The 23,768-nt window shown below is 42.1% G+C and overlaps 1 protein-coding gene across 3 annotated transcripts in view; it reads right to left on the bottom strand.

The window, feature by feature from the left end:
- The window catches only part of LZTR1 (leucine zipper like post translational regulator 1), a 37,173-nt gene that overhangs the window by 7,210 nt on the left and 6,195 nt on the right, over positions 1-23,768 (bottom strand). The window contains exons 9-16 of one of the 3 annotated variants that reach the window (XM_074925483.1): positions 23,192-23,393; positions 13,634-13,786; positions 8,111-8,221; positions 7,213-7,305; positions 6,162-6,261; positions 4,887-5,048; positions 2,054-2,223; positions 73-229 (exon numbers count right to left, since the gene is read on the bottom strand). In XM_074925483.1, coding sequence (XP_074781584.1) covers positions 73-229; positions 2,054-2,223; positions 4,887-5,048; positions 6,162-6,261; positions 7,213-7,305; positions 8,111-8,221; positions 13,634-13,786; positions 23,192-23,393 — 1,148 coding nt within the window. Of the gene's footprint in view, positions 1-72; positions 230-2,053; positions 2,224-4,886; positions 5,071-6,161; positions 6,262-7,212; positions 7,306-8,110; positions 8,222-13,633; positions 13,787-23,191; positions 23,394-23,768 lie in introns of all 3 variants that reach the window. The other 2 variants (XM_074925482.1, XM_074925484.1) reach the window with 2 other exon arrangements.

The following is a 23,768-nucleotide window of genomic DNA, read 5'->3' as shown; positions in this document are numbered from 1 at the left end:
AGAATCAGTGGTCTGCAGTGGTCTGTTTCCTAGAGTAAATAAACCATTCTACTTTTAAAGCATAAAAGTTACCGATGTCAAGTGGCTGATCAGAATGTGTTCGAACAGGAGGTTGCTGTTTCCTCCGTACAATCTCCACTATGAGGGATGAAGAAAGATGCTCAAACTCCTTCATCATTATTACTTGATTAAAATGTGATTCCTTTACCACAAAGTTCAGGCAATGTTCCTTTAAAAAAAAATTAATAAAAAAAATACGGTTTACTGTTTGAAATCACCCTACAACACCACGTAAATGTTACCATGTCACATGTGTAAACACCCACCCTTTTCTTACAACCCTCCACATGGAACCTGCAGCTGGAACTATCAATGACTTCCTTACTAAGTGACCATTTAGGCTCCTACTTGAGCAGGAAATTCAGGACAACTCTAAGCATCTAAAAAAATCTGACTAAGAAATAAGAAAAAGATTGTTTCCCATTTAGCTACTCTGAAGCTTTCTAAAATAGGAATCTCAGGAGATGCCAAAAACCTCATGGAGCTAACTAAGATTGGCTGCTATCTCACAATAATTTATACAATTATTTACCAAAAGGTAATTATGAGGGTGAAGAGATCTCTTAACACTATCCATTAAGGGTAAAAATAGCTTGCAGGATTTCCTTGCGTGGATTTTGTCTTAACCTTTTCTGTAAAGGTTGCAAACAGTCTGAAAGAGCCTTGTAGGTTCTGTATGACAGACTTGCTAGAAAAATCAATGTGATGGAACGGTGCCAAATGAACCAGACCTAATGCTGAACAGTTAAAGGGACAAAAATGGCACTTCATTTGCCAGCGTGAACCAAGGCTTTCCCTCAGGACACTTTAATAAGCCAAAAATATAATGTATACCAGCTCAGCATGAGGTGAGTACAAAATTCCCCCAAATAATAATTACTACTGTCCATTTTCTGCCAAGTTATTTCACCCGGGATCCAAAGGGATCTGTCGAGGACCCATCTGTAAAATGTTTTAAACAATGACTAGGATGCTAGAAAGAGCAGCCTTCTGCAGATGGCACCTACACATGAGGACTAACATGCACTTGAGAAGACAGGACACCAACTCAAGGTGATCCTGAGCAAATGGAGTTGTGTGGAGGAGCCCCTGTCACCCTGATACCCAGTAGCCAAGGCAGGTGGGCACAGCTGGCTGATCCGAGATTACTGGCACTAGATCCACCAGTGCCGAGACATTTGCTTGAGTTTCAGAGCAGCTAATGGCTCTGTGGTCCTATGCACCAAAGCCTGTGCCAGCATTTACGTATTTGCTGCTGCCCTCCCTAATGCCTGTCCTTTGCCCAAACCCAGTGCATAAAGGGTGCCTGAGGAAGTGCTGGTGCATACTGGTTTCTCCAGGCTCACTGCTCACAGCTACACAGCCAACAGGCGGCTCAAACAGGCATCGCATGAGCTCACACTGAGGTGTGGACTGGGGAGGAAGAGCTGCTTCTCTGCAGCTTTAAGTTCTCACCACTGTAGGTGGGAACCAGACCATCACAGCGAATCATGCTCTGAAGCCTGGGGGTATCAACCCTACCATGACTTTCAGCAAACGCCTAAAAGCCCTTGACCCACTACAGAGACAGAGAATCGCAGACACATTTTGGTTTCCAGTAGTGTTTTCCAGATCAAAGCATGAGAACAGAATTTAGTTTTTTCAGACCAGGTGAAAGAACCCGTTTGCAGTCTCTATAAAACAGTGGGACCAGAAAATGCACTGGTTTCATCTTGCTGCAGTGAACTGATGAAGAGCCAAAGTCACTCTGCCCTTTACATCCTACAGGACAGATATGCAAAAATATCAAACACTTAGTGAAAAAAACCTACATAATATTCATGAGCAACTGCAGGACAATCCACACTAACATATACTCAAGCAACTATAATTATAAGAAAGAAATGAATTTGCAAAAGCTGATAAAAGCTGATAGCTTTTGCAAATCATTAATTACATACATCTTGGTTTTTTAAATTTCTTATCAGTTACTTTGTATGCAAAATGTGATTACCTTTAGCTGATCCAGCTGAAGCTTGTTAGCATTTTCACACACAATGAGCACATTCTGCAGATCTACGGATGCTTCAATATATTGAAGACAGAGCTGTTCCAGTCGAGAGAGCTTGAAGTTTAAGGCTAGTTTGTATACATCCATAATAAGTAACACATCCTGCACATGACCTGAAATTACAAGAGATAAAAATGCTGGAGGGCTCACAGAACAAAAAGAGGAACCTTTCTCAAGGTATTTCTTTTTACAACAACCTGAGCATTTGGAATGGTAGAATCAGCACTGACGAGTATTTTTATGGAGAAAAAAATTTCATTGCTGGTTAGACAAAATCTGAACCGGTACTGAAAAAGGAGTTTCAAAATTGAGGCATGAAACAGCCACCCCCAAAGATTTTTTTGGACAAAGATTTTTTGACACTCTGGATGACAATTTTTTAAAACCCTCAAAAGAAAGTGAAGTCTCTAGAAACACTGACAAGCTCTGAAGCTAGCAGCCCAATTTTCCAAAGTGCTCAGCTGCTAACAGCCCTGCTAAAGTCCTTGGGTTTTATGCAGTATTCACAATCATCTCCCTAATTTTGCCAGATCCTTTATGAAGGCACTCTGTGCTTGTGCATGCACAGATCTGAGCTGGTCTAGAAGAGAGGGCTGAAGTGAGGGAGGGACAGTGGGGACCCCAGTATGCCACTGCAGTGGGGCTGCTGGGACACCAACTCAAGGAATAATCTTTCACAGCCACAGGAGATCTCTGGCCATCTGCTGTAACTACTTTTTGATAGAGAAAAGCCTTCTTGCATGTTCATGCCTTCCCTGTGTCTAATTGGACAATCCCATTTGATAAGCATGCCCGATGCTATTAGCTCAGCCTCTGGATAGATCCCCAAGGTGCTGCTCTCTGGACTGAGAGAAGCAATGAGGAATGCAAATCACAGAATCACACAATCATCCATGTTGGAAAAGCCCTTGAAGCTCCTCCAGCCCAACCATGACCCTCACCCTGACCCTTCCCAACTCCCCCAGATCCCTCAGCGCTGGCTCAGCCCGACTCTTCAACCCCTCCAGGGATCCCGGGGACTCCCCCCTGCCCTGGGCAGCCCATTCCAACGCCCAACAGCCCCTTCTGCACAGAAATCCTTCCTCAGAGCCAGCCTGACCCTGCCCTGGGCAGCTTGAGGCCATTCCCTCGGGGCCTGGCGCTGGGGCCTTGGCTCCAGAGACTCATCCCCCCTCTCTGCCCCCTCCTGGCAGGGAGTTGCAGAGGGCCAGGAGGTCTCCCCTCAGCCTCCTCTTCTCCAGACTGAACCCCCCCAGTTCCTCCAGCCGCTCCCCAGCAGACCTGTGCTCCAGACCCTGCCCCAGCTCCGTTGCCCTTCTCTGGCCACGCTCGAGTCATTCAATGGCCTTTTTGGGGTGAGGGGCCCAAAACTGAACCCACTCAGCGAGGGGCGGCCTCACCAGTGCCCAGCACAGGGCTCAGATCCCTTCCCTGTCCCTGCTGGCCACGCCAGTGCTGACACAAGCCAGGATGCCATTGACCTTCTTGGCCCCCTGGGCACACTGCTGGCTCATTATCAGTCCCCCCCAGGTCCCTCTCTGACTGGCAGCTCTCCAGCCACTCCTCCCCAAGCCTGTAGCCCTGCTGGGGGTTGTTGTGGCCCAAGGGCAGCCCCCGGCATTTGCCCTTAGTGAAACTCCCCCAGTTGGGCTCAGCCCATGGCTCCAGCCTGGCCAGGTCTCTCTGCAGAGCCTCCCCACCCTCGAGCAGATCAACACTCCCACCCAACTGGGTGTCATCTGCAAACTGACTGAGGGTGCACTTGATGGTCAAGACAGGGTCACTGGAGGATGTTGGCAGAAAGGTAAGCACCAGGGAGGACGTCTGATGGGCTGGGGGAAGCGTAGCAGGCTGCCTGGGCAGCCTGTAACAAAGGGGAGAGCTCAGTACAATAACCCTTTCTTTGGTCTGATCCTGTCCTGGAGTGAACATGCTGAGGAGGATCTGGCGATGTCAGCAGACACCAGTGAGAAGTCTCCCTTGCCCCCATTAATTAGGCTTGCTCTCAGGTCACCTTGCAGGGAAAGCCTTGGGACAACTGTATACAAATCTGTATTTCCCTGAGAATTACCTGTTACAGTAAGGAAGGATCCTGGACTGAAGCTGAAGCAATTCAGCGTTAGGACAGATTTACCTCACCCTACCTGACTGGGCCAGGTAGCTGCAGCTCCCCCAGACCCACCAGCTGGAGCTCCCCCGTGTCTCCAGAGCCCAGCTGACCTCAGCACTCAAACATGGCCATGACTTAGGTTTGCTCTGTGGGAGCTGAGAGATCTCTGGCTATTACCTGCCAGCCTGCAAGTGTTTTCAACTTGGGGATCTTCAATGAATACATCAAATGGATTTTTCCTTGAGGCAGTCCTTTACATTGCCATTTCGAAGATATGATAAATACCATCTTGCTCTGCCTTTTTATGTGGGCTGTTTGCAACGGATCAAAACAATACCAGAAAAGGGAAATAAGGCAACCCAGGATACATGGTCCTTCTAGGCAGGCCACTGTAATGTTCAAAATATCATGAAAATTTTGTTTGGGTTTTTTTTACTCCTTTTGGAGCGATCAAGAATCTGCTTTTCCTTGATGTTTGAAAAGAATTAGGAAAAACCAAAGCACTGTTAGTATGCATTAATAGAAATCTGCTTTTCTTTTTAATCTCATGTAAGTAATTAAGTGCTTAGAGCCGGACTGATCATCTGCAAATGCTTGATCCTGCTCTGCATCAAAATAAACGTTTGCTTCCCAGTTGCTAGTATTTTTTTTATCCCACTGTCCTACCTTTGCGAGGGTATTTTATTTTATCTGTATACAGAAACTGCATGAGCACCTCGAAGGGTTGTGCCTCAGCCTCTCGGATGGGCACTTCCAGCAGCGGCTGCAGGCGGCACAACTTGACATTCCCACCAATCCCATCCTTCTGACATGTCGCATGTCCCTCATCTTCAATATCTTGCTTTGATTTCTAGTGAGACAGAAAAAACACTCAAGCATGGCGGCAAGGCTGTGTCAGCTCACACACATTACTAGCAAACCTGAGAAAAGATCATTCTCATGACTGCATGTTCTTCAACACCCAAGATCTCTTTATCTTCAAGATTATCTTCAAGATAACATGGAATTCATGTCTTAGACTTACTGTTCCATACCCCACAACAAGCACAGATCAGAACAAATGTGAGCTCCTAGATAAAGCTCAAAAGCAGCACCTCAGAAAAAGGAAGGAATTAATTCCACTGAGCTCATTTCTGCCCTCAGCAGGAACAGCATCTCTCCCTGGAGAAGGAAGAGTAAGGAGCAGGTTCCATGGACCCCTGCCTTGCAAAGTCAGAGCTCAAAGTGCTGCACACAAGTATTTTAAGCCACTCTTACTTTCAAGTTTCACTTGGACAGCCCTTCCCTTTCCCTACAGCCTTTTCCAGTGAAGATGGGAGGGCTGTGGGGTGGCAAAGCAATTAACTAAGGGGCAATGAGACATCTCTGTGTCTTACTGCAGGTTGTGTGCTAACACTTCCTCAAGAGCGATAAAATGTTTGCTGCTGAAAAGCTGTAACAGTTAAAATTAATAGACAATGAACCAGAGGTACCAAACTGTGGAAAAAGTCAGGAAATACTAAGGTAAAGGGAACAGAGCCAGCCTCAAAACCTTAACATTGCCTTCCCTCTAATCTGTCTAATCTTGCAGGCCATCCCCGATGACAGGCAGCTTTTACACTCCCCAGGGGGAGGGCTACACACACCTCCCCAGGGGTACTCCACCAGATTAGAACTTAGGACAGCTATGAGAGCTCCCAAGAACCGTACCGCCAAATCCAGATAACGGGATTAACTTTGGCTCCTCCACATTACACGCCTTGCCTGACCCAATATACATCCAGTGGCCTGTGCTAATACTAATTATCCTCTTCACTTTACTTGCCCAAGAGCACCTTAGCATCAGACGCTGCTCCAGTCCTACATCTGTCTCAGCAGATGATATTTTTTTCCTGACAACCTTATTTCCAAAACTGAGCAGAATGAGCATTACCTTGCCACAAAATTACTTTTCTAAAATACTCACTTGTTTTAACCTCTCCCTTGCCTGTATGATTTTCTTTTTCAGCCACTTGCAGCGAGCTGTAACAATTGCAGTATGCCCTTGGACTCGTTCCTCCTTCTGTCAAATGCAAAGAAAGAATACATATTCAACTTTTATTCCCAAATCACACGATGATGGCAGATGGCAGAAGTCGTAGAAACCTGGGCTGAACTCCAGGTTACTATACATCTAGTTTAAGTTAGAATGAAAGGCAACCCTGCATCTGCTCTGCCCACAGAGATGAAATTCAACACCTATTTTCCCTCAAGGCTGATGGTAAACACTGTTTGGAAAGAGTTTCTGTTACGTTCACTGAGTGGAAGCCGCTGTGTAGGTTCAGTGTCAGAGATATTGCTTCTTACCGGTGCATGTGATTTTCAGTTTAATTTTCTCTCTTGAAAACAACAGTATTTTTTTTGCTATTGTTATTCATAATCTACTCCATCTGTTGTTGGGGATCTGTTATCTGATCTCTGCAAAGTGTTTTACAACTTTTTCTTTGCAAAAGGAATGCAGATAAGTTCAAATTTCTCATGTTTTTCTTCAGAAAACATGTTCTTTTAAAAATTTTATAATTGTTTTAATTACTATATAATCATTCCCCTGTGCTGCTTTTTCTCATTCTGTTTTGTTTCAGCAATTAAAAATGGCTCTTGAAATGATACATGGATCTGCAAACCAGTGGCCTGCTCCTTCCAAGAGATAGTTGGGACCTCTGAGTACAGAAGCCATTAGTATCATTTTCATATTATAACTACATATAATATGCTCTGATAAATTCAGGTTATATCTCAGTGATCCACAGATCATCTCAGTTTTAAAGTTTCTTCTCCTTTGCAACATTAGAAATTTATCTGGATTAGTGTAACTTACTGAACCAGCAGACATCATTTTCACCAGTGACGCTGCTCTTAAAACTTCATTCCCAAGGTTTCTGGCACAATCACTGCACAATTTGCTCTTTCCCAGCAAACACGCTACACACAGAGTAACACTCCCGTTGGCACCTTTTCAACAAATTCTACTCACCTCTCCCAAAACAAACTCCAAGTCACTGAACTGCCTGTTTTCCCACAGCCTTCCATAGTCTTCATGTAGAGTGCATTTAGGGTAGCAAGAAAACTAAAAAAATAAAACCCCACAGAAGACAGAATTATTTTCAAATGGCTATATCCAAAAGCACCATAGTTACCTATATGATCACTGAGTTTTCTTATTAACTCGACCTCAGTGTAGCATATAAAGTAGAAAATAACAAGCAAACCAAACCGATGCAAGGGCTTCCTCTGTAGTGAGGGTAATGATATATAACACAGGGTAACATGGAAGAATTGTGTCTCATCACAACTTGCAGATTTCAGGAGCTGGTGGCCAGGAGTCTCACCTGCTCTCAGCACTTGTCTGAGGGTCCCATGCAAGAAAAATAAACTTGAGTGTAGTGGGGATTTGACCTGGTGTGAGTATCTTGAAATTTTAAATTCCCATAGTTACTGGGGGGGTGGGAGTCAGAGTGCTGCATGAAGATAAAATGCAAAATGCTCTGACCCAGGAACCCTGACCATGACAGTACTTGAAGAGGAACAGTCAATTTTCAGTTAAATATCATGACTAATCCTGTCTGATGCACTTTTGAATAATTTGTCAAAATAAGTTGTCACGATCTCTGTTAGGACTTTAGAAGGTACTGGAGATCTTGGCCTTATAAAATGTCTGTCCAGATAATATATCTCAAAAGATTTTAAAGATATACATTAATCTTTGGCAGCTCAATCTGAAATGCAAAGGCTGCCTGCAGGAATGATGGGAAACAAAAGCCTTCAAGCTCACAATGAGCCAAACCAGAAACTCTGCCACGTCTGGAGACAAGAGCCAGAGAGATTCACGCAGAACTGGTGCAGCTGTTTGAGCACGTTCATCAGTGAATTACCTGGAACCTGTACATTTCTCCACTTCTAATGTTATTGTCCACTGTGCCACCAAAGATGTACATGGCATCTGAGATAACAGCAGCAGCATGGAAGAGTCTCCCACTGGGTAACTAGGGAAAGAAAAGGACAAAATAGGTGAGGGAATAAACAAAAAACTTTTTTTTTTTTTCCTCCCAAGAAATAGGACCTGCAACAGATCAACAGTGAGAAGGGAAAATCAACGTAGTCTGAAGTGACACAAACACCTGCATTCCAAGATTGACATTTATTATAATTTAGGGTTGTTTCCTAGAGTATCTAGAAAATACTTTCCAGTCACATTTAAAAACACCTGTTCATTGCACCTTCTAACACAGGGCTCCACATATCAGAGAATCAGAGAATCACAGAATCATTCAGGTTGGAAAAGCCCCTCGGGATCATCGAGTCCAACCCTCAGCCCGACTCTACAAAGTTCTCCCCTACCCCACATCCCCCCACAGCTCATCCCAACAGCCCTTAAACCCCCCCAGGGACGGGGACTCCCCCCTCCCTGGGCAGCCTGTGCCACTCTCTGACCACTCTTGCTGGGAAACATTTTTCCCTCATGCCCACTCTGACCCTCCCCTGTTGCAGTTTCCAGCTGTTCCCTCTTGTCCTGTCCCTGATCCCCTGGGAGCAGAGCCCAGCCCCAGCCTCTCTGCAATGTCCTGTCAGGAGCTGCAGAGAGGGATGAGGGCTCCCCTCAGCCTCCTCCTCCTCAAACTCTTCAATTACAGTTACAAAAGATGTCATTTACCAAACTCATACTCAATGCTGGGTTTTACACAGAAAAATAAAATGCACTTCTAATACCCAGAAGATTCTGCAAACGTGACAACTACACAACTCCGAGCTCATTCTGAACGTTGTCATGAACTTGCAAGTGAAACGATCATCTGTCTCAGCAGGATACGAACTCCAGGCTTGTACACACACGCCTTCCCCACAGCTCGCTGGGGCTGAACCCTCTGCCCAACGAGCCCCTCCAGCAGTGCCAGACTCTGCCCTGAAGCTCAAAGGTGGAGATGTTTACACCACAGAGCCAAGCCTCCTTTCTCCCATCATGTCAGGTCCACAGAAAATAAAGCCCCAGCTATTTACAGGGCTGAGGGATCACACCATTCCATGCAACAGACAGTTCGTCTTGGAATTCCAAAATCGGGTGATTTTTGAAGTGGGAAGGAGTCACTGCAAGTCAAAGCCACCGTGACCCTCCTGCATGGGACAGACACATCATTTGTACACATTTCTTCTGAGGTTACATAAAAGGTATCTGATCAAATCAAGCACATCTCACTGAGATCTCACATAAAGTCTTCAAGTCGTGGTTTGTAACTTTTTAACTTTTTTTTTCTCTAGTTGATCAGGCTTGTTTTGTCTTCCAGGCAGCAAATCTCATTAAATCTTTGCCTACAAAATAAAAAGCCCTCTGGTATAAGAAATCTTCTCTTCTTGTACATATTTATAGCCACCACTCAAGTAAACTCAGACACGAAACAAGATTATCTTTATCTGGGGAGACATATTTTCCAGGAAACCATGCTGACTGGCATTTTTCATTACCACCGAATTATCCCTTTTACCACAGCATCACACAACGGTCTCATTTAGCTTGTTACTCACCAGACTTTCCATGACTTCTTCTTTTCTTCAGACTAAAGCTTTTAAGGATACAATCCCCCATGCAGTAACTAGGACCTGGTTGTTGTTTTTTTTTTTTCCTCAGATGTACAAACCACAGATTTGGTCACCTTAAAAAGCACGTTTGCCTGCGTCAGTTTAACAAGTCATCTAGATTCCTTTGGATAAACAAGGTACCTTCTGTCTCTGGCATACTTCAGGGATACTTTACCAAAGAAACTTTAAAGTTGGTGCTAATAAATACTGTGATGGGAAGATTATGGAATAATACTGATCTATTAGTACATTCCCACCAGGCCCCTGTTCAATACCTTTCCAAAAGAGGATAAGATTACTGTCAAATATAATCTATTGTATGCGGCCTCTATTCACTCTTAGAAGTAATCTCATTAATTAAGACATACTGACTGAAAAAAAAAAAATCAAACATCTTATAGGAGTTTAAAAATACATCAGTGACCTTTATCAACTGGACCTCCAACCTCATCCCAAAAATATGAAGTTTGCTTGCCAAGACCTATTTCCACAAAACTAGATGGGCTGATATTAGCTGTATTATAATATGTTTCTTCCAACTAACTCTCCAAACAACAACAACAACCCAAAAAAGGATCTACTCTGTCAGAAATCAAATACAGGCCACCTGGTTTATACTTATTCAGGTCAATTTCCCTGTCTTTTTTTAAAAACAAACAATATTTTAGTTTTGTTTTTAAATTAAATAATTCTCAATATTCTCTAGCATTGTTTTTTAAAAAGTAGCCACTGTATTTAACAAATATATTTTTTTCAATCAAAAAAAACTTACAGCATTTTAACAACTGGTGCCAGAAGGAAACATGAATCATCTGAACATTTAACCAAGTAACACCATTCTTGCTAGTCACATCATATTGAACTCAAATGATCTGTAAGGAACATTATAATGATGATTTTTAATTTGTAATGGTTGGTACCAGAGTGGTCAAGGAACCAGAGCTTTGGCACTTACTAATAACTTAAGCAATCAAACAATTCTACCCTTTAAATGCACATATTGCATTTTTAAAGAGAGTAGCAAGAGAAGTCAAATATGAAAAGATAGCCCAGAAGAAGGAAGGCCATATACAGTTCATCAAAACATTGTGCAGCTGAGGGTTTCCGGGTATTTGTTTTGCTGAATCAGAACAGCAGAATTCAAGCCAGCACAAATGCTCACGTGGTGAGGGCAGCCCTGCCAAGCGCTGACGTACAGATGCCACCGATGCCACCTTCAAGGACAACAACACTCTGCCCTCCCAGGACCAAGGCTTTGGCCACAGAAAAACTTTGGTCCAGTGTAAACCAGGGGAGCTGGAGCCTTGAGAAGAAAATACTCAGATCAAAAAGGTTAATAGAGCTCAGGAGCATAAACAGCTGGAAAGGAATAAACAGCTGGAGAGACATGCTGAGCTCCACGTCCCTCATCCACCAGTACCAGATGCCAAAAGCCTGTCCTATCTCAAGTGTCTTGTTGGGAGACCTCCCCAGCTGCCAAATCCAGCTGCTGAATATATTCAACCCAGGTAGAGTTTATAAGGAACAGATATGAAATAACTATTTTGCTAGCCAGCATGGGATTTTGTGGAGGAAAAGAGCCCACAAGGGAATTCACAAAAACAGAGACACAAAACTCTGCCCTGCATGACACATTCAGCAGTCCAGCACTGGGAGGCTGGTGTTACATGGTCTGGTTTTAAACACCAGAGAGAACAATCATCGCTCTGCTCACCGTCCATGGACCTGTATTTCACAGAACATGTGCTGGTGAATCCATGCAGGTTGTCCTGCCTAAGGCTGAGCTAATTCAGGTCACTCATAACCTACCAGAAGAAATGAATCAGAGCTTCTTTTATGCAGATATTTATATATCCTTTTCTACTGAGCAAAGTCATCCCCACTACTAGTGCACACAGCCAAATCTCATTTGATAAAACCCCAAGAAGAGTTTTTTCACTCAGTTCATGTTAAGGTGGGACAAGAATCAGTTTATAGTAGAGCAAACCTAAGACCTGAGAGGCCAGTATCAAGCACCACAGGGTTGCAGATCACAATTTCCTGCCAGAGCCTGAGACCAGGAACTCCAATTTTCAACACAGTCACTCTACTACAAATAATTGTGTAGGTAGAAAAAGGTGCTCCATGTTTCCTCCTGTTCAAGCTATCCTTTCCTTGTTGCAATTTATCACGTTAACTCTCATCCTCCCCACCAGAAACACAGAAGAGGTTTTTTCCCTCCTTTCCACAGGAACTGTTCCTGCATTTCAAAACATCTGCTTCACCTCTCATCTTCTCGTCACTAGGCACCTCCAGCTCTTTCAGCTTTTCAGTGGGGTCATGTTTGCTGATTGCTCTTAGAGCTTTCCTATGGATTCTCCTGATGGTCTCCACATTTGTACTCCATCCATCTCCACAAGTAAAGGATTATTACTAGTTGCAGTTTATTAGAACCGCCTTAGATAACAAGTCTATCACTCAAACGTACAGTGAGTCCCTGATCACAACACTATAAGCCAAGGTTACAGTTAGGAACTGCTGCTCCCAGAGAAACAAAGTCAGTGTAGGGCAAATGTGAAACTAAGCCTTTGTTTTGCAATATAACACATTTACCCTAATTTCCTTCTTTTACAAGCACAGTCTAATCAAGTGTCCCACATCCTGCCTGAAACACAGGGATGTGCTGGTCATCCTCCTTTTACAGTTGGCAAAGATGCTCACAGAAACTGTGTTAATTTTCTGAGACCATAAAGACAGACTACAGCAATACCTGTAATTTCAGTACAGGTTTCCGCTGGCACAACTCCAGATGGTTGTGTGTGAATCCAAAGGGATTCTTGTCCTTCTCACTGCCAGGGCACATGAGAATGCTAAAAATCACAAATTAAGGTGTGCTGCCAGTCTGAATGTATTTGTCAGCTCTCAATCCTATACTTACCTCTCAATCAACATGATCTCCTTACTTTATCAGCAGTGCATGACAAAAAGATTCAATCCTGACACCTCTGCTGAGCCGGGCTGGCACCCCTCTCTGAGACACACCGCCCTGTTTCATCTGTTGATGTGTTTTCTCCAATTAAGGCTCATGAGATTTGCAATCTGAGGCTCTTTTCAAGCCGGAATCTTTGCTTTCAAAAGCAGATCTCATCAGTCACCTTTGCTTCCCTTCCAGTACACCTTTCCACACTTCCGACATGATCGGAGCCATCAATTTCAAAATTCATGTATTTCAGAAGTCTTTTCCTTTTTTCCCATTTCTTGTGTTCAAACTCACTCCGTATCCTGTCTAGACAGCACAAATTGAGTTTGTCCTGTGATGTGCATCAGGGTTCTGATTTGACTTACAAAGCTGTGCATTAGTGTTGCTTCTCCCTGAGCTAGAGTGCCTAGCAATCATTCAAACAGTTGAGATTACAGCCCTGAGGATCATCTCTGGGGCTGATTCCACATACTTTAAAATAAACTTAGTTAAACCTGTGCAAACCCCTATATAAACTCATTGGTTTCAATTTTGACTTCACCAGGAACACATTCAGCTTCACCTGAAGTCCTTAATAAATAGTTGAATCAATGTACAAGTAAAATCAAATCAAATTAATAGTTTCCACTCAGGGGTCAATACTAGTTTTCTATATGCAATTTAGAACTTGCATGTGCAGAGTAAAGGCTTAAATGGTTCTTGGGTAACAGTTTAAAAGCTGAAATAGCTCAAGATAAATTTCAAGAGAGAAAGAAGGAATGGAGGAGAAAAGGCATATACAAGGCTGGAATTTATTTCTCCCTCCTGGAATAAATTTAATTTGCATTTTGGAAGTCTTTTTCACTTCAAGTGTTTCTTTATTTACCTCTGAGTCTGCTGTAGGTGGTTGTTTAACTGCTGTTATGCTGAAATCTAAACCAAATACATCCCAAGATTTTTTTAAACCACGTCCTTCTGAGGGCAAGGAGAGAGCTTCTTCTGGGGCAGATACTCTCTCAGTCACTTCTGGAGAGGACACCTGGTTACAAGATTTAAAAACAACAGCGTGTAAAAGTATAGATGGGAAGGAGGCATGAGAGACTGGAGAGGGAGCAGGAGTCCCCCTGCAGCCGAAGCTCCAACAGATTGTGCCCGTGTATCCAGAACATTCAGAATCACTCCAGAGAAAGCACTGCTGTCCTGTTTGGAGCCTGTCATTGTGACTGAACAATTTAACAAATTAGTCGTGTAGTTTTCTTATGGTTTTTTGCAATGACAGAGGTACACAGCAATTAAAATCTTAGGCACTAATTGCTTTTTGTCTGCCCTCTTCCTCTCATGGTTCTTCATGAGAAGTGGAGTGTTTTGTTTACTGCAAGTAGGAAGAACTGCGGATCATGAACAAAGATGGCAAAGAGGCAATATCTGTCAGCTATTCCCACAGTCTGAGACAGACTTCCCCCGTTTTGGCTTGACGAAAAAAACAGGGCAGATGGATCACCACAAAGTGACAACCTGTACTTTATGTCAACGCTGACTAACACATTTGGAAGATGACAGAGTGAAACCTTTCCCACGTCATGATGACAGGCAGAACGCGCCAAGCTAAGGCAGCCGCCGCTGCTCCGCCGGCGAGCCCTGCGCTCCTCAAGGGCCAAGCTCCTGGTGCAGATGCAACTCTTCCGTACCTCTGTCAAGAGATCTGGGTCACTTACAAAAATGTAACTTTCTTGCAGTGAGATTCATTCTCTTGGCTGTGAAGAATGTATTAGTTTTACTATTACTGTAGGCTGGGATTACTTGTGTTGTTTTCAGCACTCACCTTCCACCTCTTATTAATTTCTCAAAGCATTTCTAACACGTTTTCAGTGCTTTTTTCAGATTGAAATTTCAACACTGTGCAATACTAGGAAATAGCTAAAATCAAATCCACTGCAGTTGTTTTAAGGCTTCCTCATTCTCTCAGCTTCTCAGAAGCCTTCTTGTATTTACAGAATAGATTTATAAATGTGTAAATCTTAACTCTCCTCACACTTATATATGAACGAGCAGGTATTAAAGAAGCTGACTGCTGCACTGAACTCCAAAGCCAGCAAAGATGTGCTCGGATCTCTTTCACAATCTAGGAACACTGATGAGCCTCTCTATCCCCCAATACCACTAAAAATTCTTAAGCCAGAATGAAATAGAAAGACCTAAAGCCATCAACAGACCAACCTGGTGAACCAACATAAACTAAAGGGTAAAAAAATATCTGGTTTTCGTCTGAAACTGGAAGAAAAACATACGCTACGATAGTTCCAAATGAGATGTCACTACTGGTACCTGTTTTTATTCAAGAGATGCTTCTACTACACTATCATACCAGGCAACAGCATAAACCCATCAAACAGATGGGCAGACAAAGCTTTGGATATTCGTTAAGTTTAAGGAGGTTTAAGGATTTAAAATGTTTTCACATGCTGGGTGAAGAAAATTTATATGCTTTTCAGACAAAATTGGAACAGACTCATTTTAGAGAGAACTTCAAGACATGCAGCTCTGCAAAAGAGCAAAGAGGAGAAGGCAAACGCTGACGGGCTTTGTTATGCCCTTCCTTAGACAGTTACTCCTTTCAGATTATGGGAATGGACTCATTTATCCTAGTTTATGTCTGTAGGTACCTGAGAGTAAACAAAGTGCTGTATATAATTCATGAAATACCTATTACTTTTAAAAATCTGGCATGATATGAACCTAGGAACAGAGCTTGGGCAAAGGCTTCTTTCACCTGTAGGAAGGAGCATCCACATAACCAAAGGCCAGTCAACTGCACCTCTGTCCCAGCAAGGTTATGGAGCAAATCCTCCTGCAAGCTACTTCCACCACATGAAGCAGGTGACTGGGAACAGTCAGCAAGGATTTACCAAGGGTAAATTTTTCCTGACTAACCTGATCATCTGCTACAAAATGCTGAATGGTTTCACAATTTAGAGGAGGGCACTGCCTTCTCAGCAGGTGTGTGGTTGATAACAAATTGTCTGGAGTGGTTGAAATGCTGGAGACTGCTATTCAGAAGGACTTATCTAGGCTAGAAAAATGGGCTGATGGGCACCTCATGAAGTTCTGCCAAGTCCTGCCACTGGGACAGAGTAATTCCTGGTAATAATACAGGCTGGGGACTGGCCATCTAGAAAACAGCTCTGTAGAAAAAAACCCTGGGAGTCCCAGTGCACAACAAGATGAAGAGGACTCGGCAGTGTTCTCCTGCAGGAAGGCCAACAGCACCCTCAGCTGTATCAGCAAGTGCGTAGCCAGCAGATTGAGGGGATTTTTCCTCCTCAGTATTTGTAAGACCACATTTGAAGTACTCTGCCCAATTTTGGGCTCTCCAGTACAAGAACAGCATTGACCTACATAAATAAATCCAGTGGAGGGCTGCCAAGATGATCAGGGGCTGGAGCACATGATGCATGAGAGAAGAAAAGGCAAAAGAGATACCTTATTGTCTGCAACTACCTACAGGAAGAGTGCAGAGAAGACAGAGTCACTCTTCTGAGAGGTGTCCACTGGTAAGAGAGTAGGCAAAGATGCAAGTTAAGAGCATGGCAAATTCTTTCTGAATACGAGAGGAAGAGATCTTTTATCATGATCGTGGACAACCACTGGAATAGAAGCCAGGAGAGGCTGTTAGATCTCTATCCTTAGAGATACACAGAAATGGATTGGACAAGGTCCAGAGCAACCTGCCCTAACTAGACCTCTGGAGGTCCCTTCCAACCTACCTGCTTTTGTCATTCTAAGACTTCCTCCTGTTCTTTAACATACTCCAAGTCTGGAAGCCCAGCTTAGCTTTAAATTTAAGAAACTTAATTTACATCTAAGATAGAAATTTAGATTTCCTTTTCCCCTCTTATTTTCCTGATTGTACCATACAAGAAAACAGGGAATTAAAAGTCTATCACAGATACCTGGAAAGGATCCCATCAAAGGTTATTTCCATTCCACTGCCCTAACCAGGATCAACAATATCTACTTCATTACTGAGAGGTTCATCTAGCCTGTTCCTAGAGCTTCCAGTGGTAGAGACTTCTTAAAACTTCTCATGAAATCTTCAACAGCACACTAGTGTTAGAAAGTCAAAAACATTCTGTCTGCAATGTATTTATTGGGATCGTCCTAACTATATTGCCAACATAAATTCATCTATTATAGCTTAACAATGGTGGAAATCAGAGGATCACCTCAGTAAGTACCACTTCCTCAGTGGTAAGCAGTTAATACAGAAGAGGGATTGTCATGGACTGTGGCAGAGGACAGAAAGTTGAAGACCATAATGAAGAAACCTACAGCACAGGATAAATCACTAGCTACAAAACCAATGTCATAAATAACAAAAACCTGCTGCAATATCAGCTCTTCTAGAGATTTTGCAGTTCTGGTTATGGTAATAGGTCATGGGACAGCAGACATCATTTGATAAAAGATGAGATTTTTCCACTTGACTTTCACTGGAAAATACTGCCTGGAACAGGGAGGTTAATTTTTTAACAATGACATTCAAACACATGCCGTTATCGCTGCAAAGGTCAGTATATGAGACAATCTATAACTTACTTACAGCTGAAATAATAGTAAACACTCTTTCCTTTAAAATAATTTTAATATATAGGTTGCAAATTTTAAAAAGTACTCTTAGTGTATCAGAGAGGATCAGGCACAGTTTAAAGAGCAAGTACTGCCAAATCCAATGAATGTGTCTCAAAAGATCATATGCTGAAATCTAACAACAGATGACAAAAATCAAGGGACCAACTATTTGCTTCTTTCTGGCACTGTATTGTTTATTCAAAAATACCATAATAGTACTTTGGGGATCTTAAACTGACTTCCTGCATAAAACAACCTGTGAGACTTCCTTGAAGTTGTACTGAAATGGAGCCTTTCTTTTAGGAAAACTTCCTCTTTAGAAAATATCAAATCCTGGTTTAGAAGTAGTGAAGAATCTACCAAAAATCTCTGGTAAAATGCTTCAGTGAATCATTACCCTCATTATTGACCCTTTGTAAACTTTTATTTCCTTTTTTAGTCTGAGTATTTCTAGTTTCAACTTTAAGCCACTGGATCTTGCTTTATCTTTTACCAACAGATTAAAAAAGCCTCTGTTCCCCAGGTAAGCCAGTGAAGAATTAATTTCCTAAAACTTCCCTAAGAGAGACTATGCTTCACAGCTGGTCACTGTGTTTCCCAATCTTCAGTCATTTTCAGATTCTTTCTCTGAATAACCTCCTTGATTTGTGAACACAAGATAGTGAGATATTATCCTGGAAGATCTACCTAATAAACATGGGTGTAATGTATTTCTGTTACTAAATGATCCTACACTGTGTCAGCTTCTGGAGCCAAGAACATCACCAGCACTTCCAGCCTTTTTACATTACAGGGAGCTTGTCTCAGCTACCCACAATGACTAAAGTTTTTAAGTCACCGTTTCCAGGAATACTGTAAGGGAAACTATTAAGCACAGACCGCACACCCTGTTCTTAGATGTGCTGCTTTACACACATACTAAAATACATATTGTTTGTGCCCACCTTAAGAAGAAATTCAAATCAGTCTGAGCAGACTGTTATTTTAATCAATACTTCGCAAAACTCTGGAAAACTAGAAAATGTTAGGGGAAAGCTGTGATTTTCTGTTCTCATTCAAGGTCATTGACAAAAGTTTATAGCAATGCAACGACAAGAACCAGCCTCTAAAGGATGTTTTTAGCCTCTAAAGGTTGCTCCTCATTCAAAGCCATATTTCATATCTTACAGTTATTCAACTTTATACCCATTTAGTGTGAGTCATGTTAATACTGTACTGTTCTGATTTCTTACTGGTGAGTGAGCTGCAGAAATACATTCCTTGTCTATCATCCACATAAGCCTGCATTTTGCTTTCTCTGGGAGAATTTTTTAAAAGCATGTAATAAACATCCCTCAGAAAGGATATGAATGTAGACTTGACAAACAGAAATCAAGCTGTGCAACAAGGTTAACTGCAGATTCTCTGATAACCAGGTTTTTATAAATACTAACATTTTCAAGATGTCTCTCTCCAGCTTACTGAGCACAAACTTGAAAAGGTCACTGGTATGAAGATCCTTAATTTTTAAAAAATATTTTCTAAAGGGCATGCAAGTCTGAACACTACATATTATTTATAAACATAAAAAGTATCAGTCTTCTCTTTGGACTGTGAAATGCTATATTTTATCTCTCCTAGCAGAACATGATACCCTGACAACTACACTCACCACATCTGAAGGCAGATCTTGTTAGTGGCCTCATTGCAGGAATTCAGAGTTTTGTTCACATAATAACATGTTTCTTTTGCCTGAAGATACCTCAATGGGTGTAACTGATCTCTGCACAGGGAGACTGTGGCAGACTCATCCACAGCAGGATGAGTAAGTCCTTTTAATCTTTCTTAGCTGCCCACAAACCACGTCACTGTAATCCATGTGAAAAACTCCAGAACTGTGCCTCAAAGTAAGCCAGAGAAGGTTACCAACACATTAACCTCCCTTTTTGCTTATTAAAAGAAAAATTAAGAGCTTTGAAAGTCAGAAATTTTTATTGCTCTTGGCTTTGAAAGGCCTAATTGTGAGACTAAAATGTTTCACAGGCCAAGTCTTAGAGATTTCTCTTTGAATCAGGAAAGACAGACTGCTCAGCTCACCAGTACCTCCAGTCACTGGGGAGATGATGGTAATTCTCCTGGAGGGGAGTGATCACAGACAGCTTAACTATCCCACGCACTGACCTTCTTCAAGAATTGCAAGAAAGGAGAATTTTCTTCCTATGACACCTTGTCCTCTGTGAGGCCGTTTCCAAACATCACTCTGGATTCTGCAGGCCTGTGTCCACAAACGGATGTGCACCCCTCCAAGGCCTGGAGCTCCTCTGTCATTCCCTGCAAAACACTCCTCTGCTGCAGCACAAACCATGACTGCTGTGTGCTTCCCTGCTCTGCTGGGAAGCAACTGTGCAAGATGGAGCATTTTCCCTCTTTACTGCCTGCTGACTTTTTATGCTGTTCCAACCTTCTTCAGAAAGCCAAGGATATTTTGAGTTCAATAGGAAAACTCGAGGCCAATAAAAAAAAAAATCTGTTTAAATTATTTTTTAAAATCCTCTGATAGCCCTGTACAAAGGAAATCCAGCACCTCAGGAAGCTTTGGCAGTGTTACCCTGGCGGCATGGAATCAGATGTGGTATTCCTCTGGCTGCCTTAGAAAAGTGGAACCCCCAACTGTGAAGATCATCTAAGAGTAAAGATGGAGAATAGCTCTGTGTGCTCTGTAAAATATATATGTACATATATTATAGCATCAAGATGAAGATACAAAGAGCTACGGATTGCAATTGTGCAGTTCGAAAAGCACGTCTTGACATTCATTTTGGAGACCTCCTGAAAACATAAAATAGAAGTTCCTGGTTTATTTTTGAAGTACCAACCTGTTCCACTTTAGTTTCCCCTCTTCTACTTACTAAGCCATTTTCCCACCCTTCACGCCACAGCAAGGCACTTCCAACAATTTCGAGACACCTGGGCAGGGAACTAGAACAGGTCCACTGCCAGACTCATTTCCAGTTTTTGTTCTACCTGTTTCCCCAAATTGCAGAAAACACAATACTGTCTCAGAGCACCTACAGCACCTGATTCATGACTGCTGCCCACCCTCAAGAACTGTTTCTACATCCTTCCCGGAACTCACCCTGCACCACTGTTACTAATGCCACCCTCTCCAGGTAAAAACCTCAAGATTCTGCAGTCCCACGTGACTTGTCACCTTCCACGTTGCCTGTAGCAGGGCAGCAGGGGCAAATACCATTCCCATGTGACAGCCTGCTTCTGCTACTGGCATGCGTGCATCTGAAAAGTCCAAATCACTGCCTGGATCATTCTGAAAAGCTTCTCAGGGCTGGCTTACTCCTAGTTCAGAGAATAAGACTGGAATGGCAGCAGTCAGTCTCCTTCAGCATGAGTTAAAGAAATCTCTTCTGCAAAGCACCGTAAAAATCATTACTGAATCAATAGGTAAATCAGCACCAAGCCTTCTTCTTTTGGACTCTGGAGGCTATACCCGCCCAATGCTAAATGCCCAAAAGAAGAAAGAGTTAAGGAAATTCATCACATGATGATAAGTCTGAAAGTTAACCTAGCTATAGTGTTGTTAAGCCAAGTTGTAATGCAGCATTTCTAAGATCATATAACATAATACAGAATAATACAAGAACATCTGCTATACAATCCATCCATTAGAAAAATTAAAAAGAACCCAAACAACAGAACAACTCTATCAAAAGCCAAGATAGATTGTTCTGCTGCACAGTAACAGAGGTCACCACCACTTCACACACAAGCAGAATCCTTCAAGTGTTGAGACAGCATTGCACTCACTGTCTTCTACTTTGTTTCAACTGAAATGTGAATAATTTTGTTCACAGATCTGGATAAGAAAGGAAATTTAAAGTTCAGAGTGTCCTGGGAATGGTGTGGTATTAGAAATTCATTGCCACTGTTAAAAGTCTCTGCCAAAAGCTCAGAGAAACTTCAGGAAAACAATCCTGGGTAATGATCCAGTTATCACTCCAGAACACACAAAATCCTGTAAAACTTACTTAAAACACCAAAAGTCTCTAAGATCTTGCCACTAATAAGTCTTTCAAGAAAATTTACTATCACGTGTTTCAATAGCGCTTCAATTTCACTTCCCATTTCTACAAAATTAAGTCTCCAGATGCCATAACTTTAAAATACAATACATACAACTTAGAGATAGACACCTGCCTGGGATTACAGACAGTCCAAGAAAAGAGCTCTGAAATACGAAATTTAGCAGGGAATAAGTCAGATAGTAATGCTGTTTTACAGCACTGCCAGGACAGTTTTGCTCTTGAATGCAACAAGCAATTGTTTCATGAAGAAACAATGACCAAGGAAGCCTTAAGTGTCAATTGATAACGTTGGTAGGAACAGAACAGGATCTACATTCCTGAGGGCAACTGCACCTTTAAAAAGTTGGAGATTCAGTTTTAATAATTTCTTGTGAAAATGAATCAGCTTTGTAAAGCATAAAATAGGCTGCCATGAAATACTTTGGTCAAATAAATTTTCAAAATGTGGCCCACAATCACTGTTAATTTAAGAGCAGCGTGTAAATGGTTATTTTCCTCTTCCTCACATGCTGAGTTGTATGTCTTGACTTTGCAAAAAAACTAAAATACAGTGCAACAGTCAAGGATGTGAGCACCTCTGTCATACCAGTTCTGGCAAAAACAGTAAATCTGCACTTGATTCTAATTCATGTAACATTCACCTCTCTAAGGTATAACCTTAATCTCTGCAGTTCTCCATAGAGCACACAAACATCAAGTACTGCTTCCCTGCAGATCAGCTAACGCACTCTAAACCTACTATTAAAACAGCTGGAATATTTTAATATAGCTTAAGGTAAAATCTATTAAAATGAACAAATACAGCCAACATATACGTTCTAAATCCACATATTGGAAATACACATATTGGTACTGGCTTCAAGAAACCTACTTTTTTGTGCATTCTGGGAATGAAGTGATCCGAGACCACTGAAACATGAACTGAAATGTGTAGTGAAACCAGGCAAACCCTCAGCACTTCAACCTGAAATACCAGGTTACCCCAGAGATGGTACCTGTGAGTACATTATGAAAAAAATTTGACATTTTATCACACAATCACTCATTGTAATTAGCCCAAATGAAACATATTAACATGTTCACCATCATCTTTTTTTTTTTTTATTATTTTCTCATTTCAGGTGTTTTCTTGGTCCTTGGTGGTCTACTACCTTTTTATGTTCACATAAAGAACCTATGTTTTTTAATTTATGCATCTTATTAATGCAAATAGGTTCAAAAAAGCCATTTCTGAACTCCCCCAAGATCTCTATTATTATTTTACAGTCATGTCTTTATAAGCAAACACTTTACACTTGACCAAAAAGAGAAATGCTATTCTATATATTTACAGAATTTATAAGCTTTTATGTACACAGGCATTATTGCAGTGAAACAATTAAAACCTTGTCTAGTTTTGAATTCTGCTTCAACGGCATCACACAGCCAACCACACAAACACTGGTCCACACAGTGAATTCATTCCTAATCTTTGTCAGATAATGACTGACTCATAAATTACGAGTGTTTTATGGTATTTCTTTAAACTAAGCAAATTTTTAAATGTGTCAACACTGACTAATTTTTAAAGATTGTTGCCCACAATATTTCAGCTGCTTAACCACTGGTGGGAAGGAGCTATTACTATTTAACTAGAAGTTAATGTCCTTGTCAAAAACACGTCTGTAGTCTGACAGCAAAAATGGGTCAAAAAAAGGTGGAGCATAAAAGGAACAAACATGAGCTGAATGTTTTACCTCACTGTCTGGGCTGGGCTGGATAACTTCCCAGGTCTGAGAGTCCACATCGTAGCAGTGAAGCTCATTAGGCAGCGTGTTATCTGCAGCCCCACCAAACACGTAGAGATGCCGATCAAACGCCACCATGGTGTGGCCGTATCTTCGCTGTGGAGGAGGAGGGGAGCCTCGAAGCAAGTGCTCAGTAGGAATCCGTGTCCAACTGAGACATTAAACATGAAACAGTATGAACAGCAGCTCTATTACAGTGCTTACTGAACCTGCATGAGAACAGACAACTAATCCTGCAGATTTCTCAGCTCTGTATTGCTAAATTTCTAACTGAAAATGTGATGAAGGCAACATGGTTCCATAACCCAGATGTATTTATGTAATCCCCAGCAGCACGAAGATCACAACTTGGGAAGGAGTAAGTCCTTTATTATCACATATTTTAACAGCTAACCCTTCTAGGTGAAGGGCACCGTTCTCGTACCATACCCCATCTGGATAAGGCATTGCTGAGCCACTACCACAGCAGGATCTCGGCCAAGGTCTGGAGGCCGTCAGCTGTTGTTTCAGTTGTGGTTCCACTTCA

This window comes from Athene noctua, chromosome 23 (assembly GCF_965140245.1).
Source record: "Athene noctua chromosome 23, bAthNoc1.hap1.1, whole genome shotgun sequence".
NCBI classification, from domain to species: domain Eukaryota; kingdom Metazoa; phylum Chordata; class Aves; order Strigiformes; family Strigidae; genus Athene; species Athene noctua.
The sequence above is the reverse complement of the archived record's forward strand: the minus strand, read 5'-3'. Positions and strand labels throughout refer to the sequence as shown.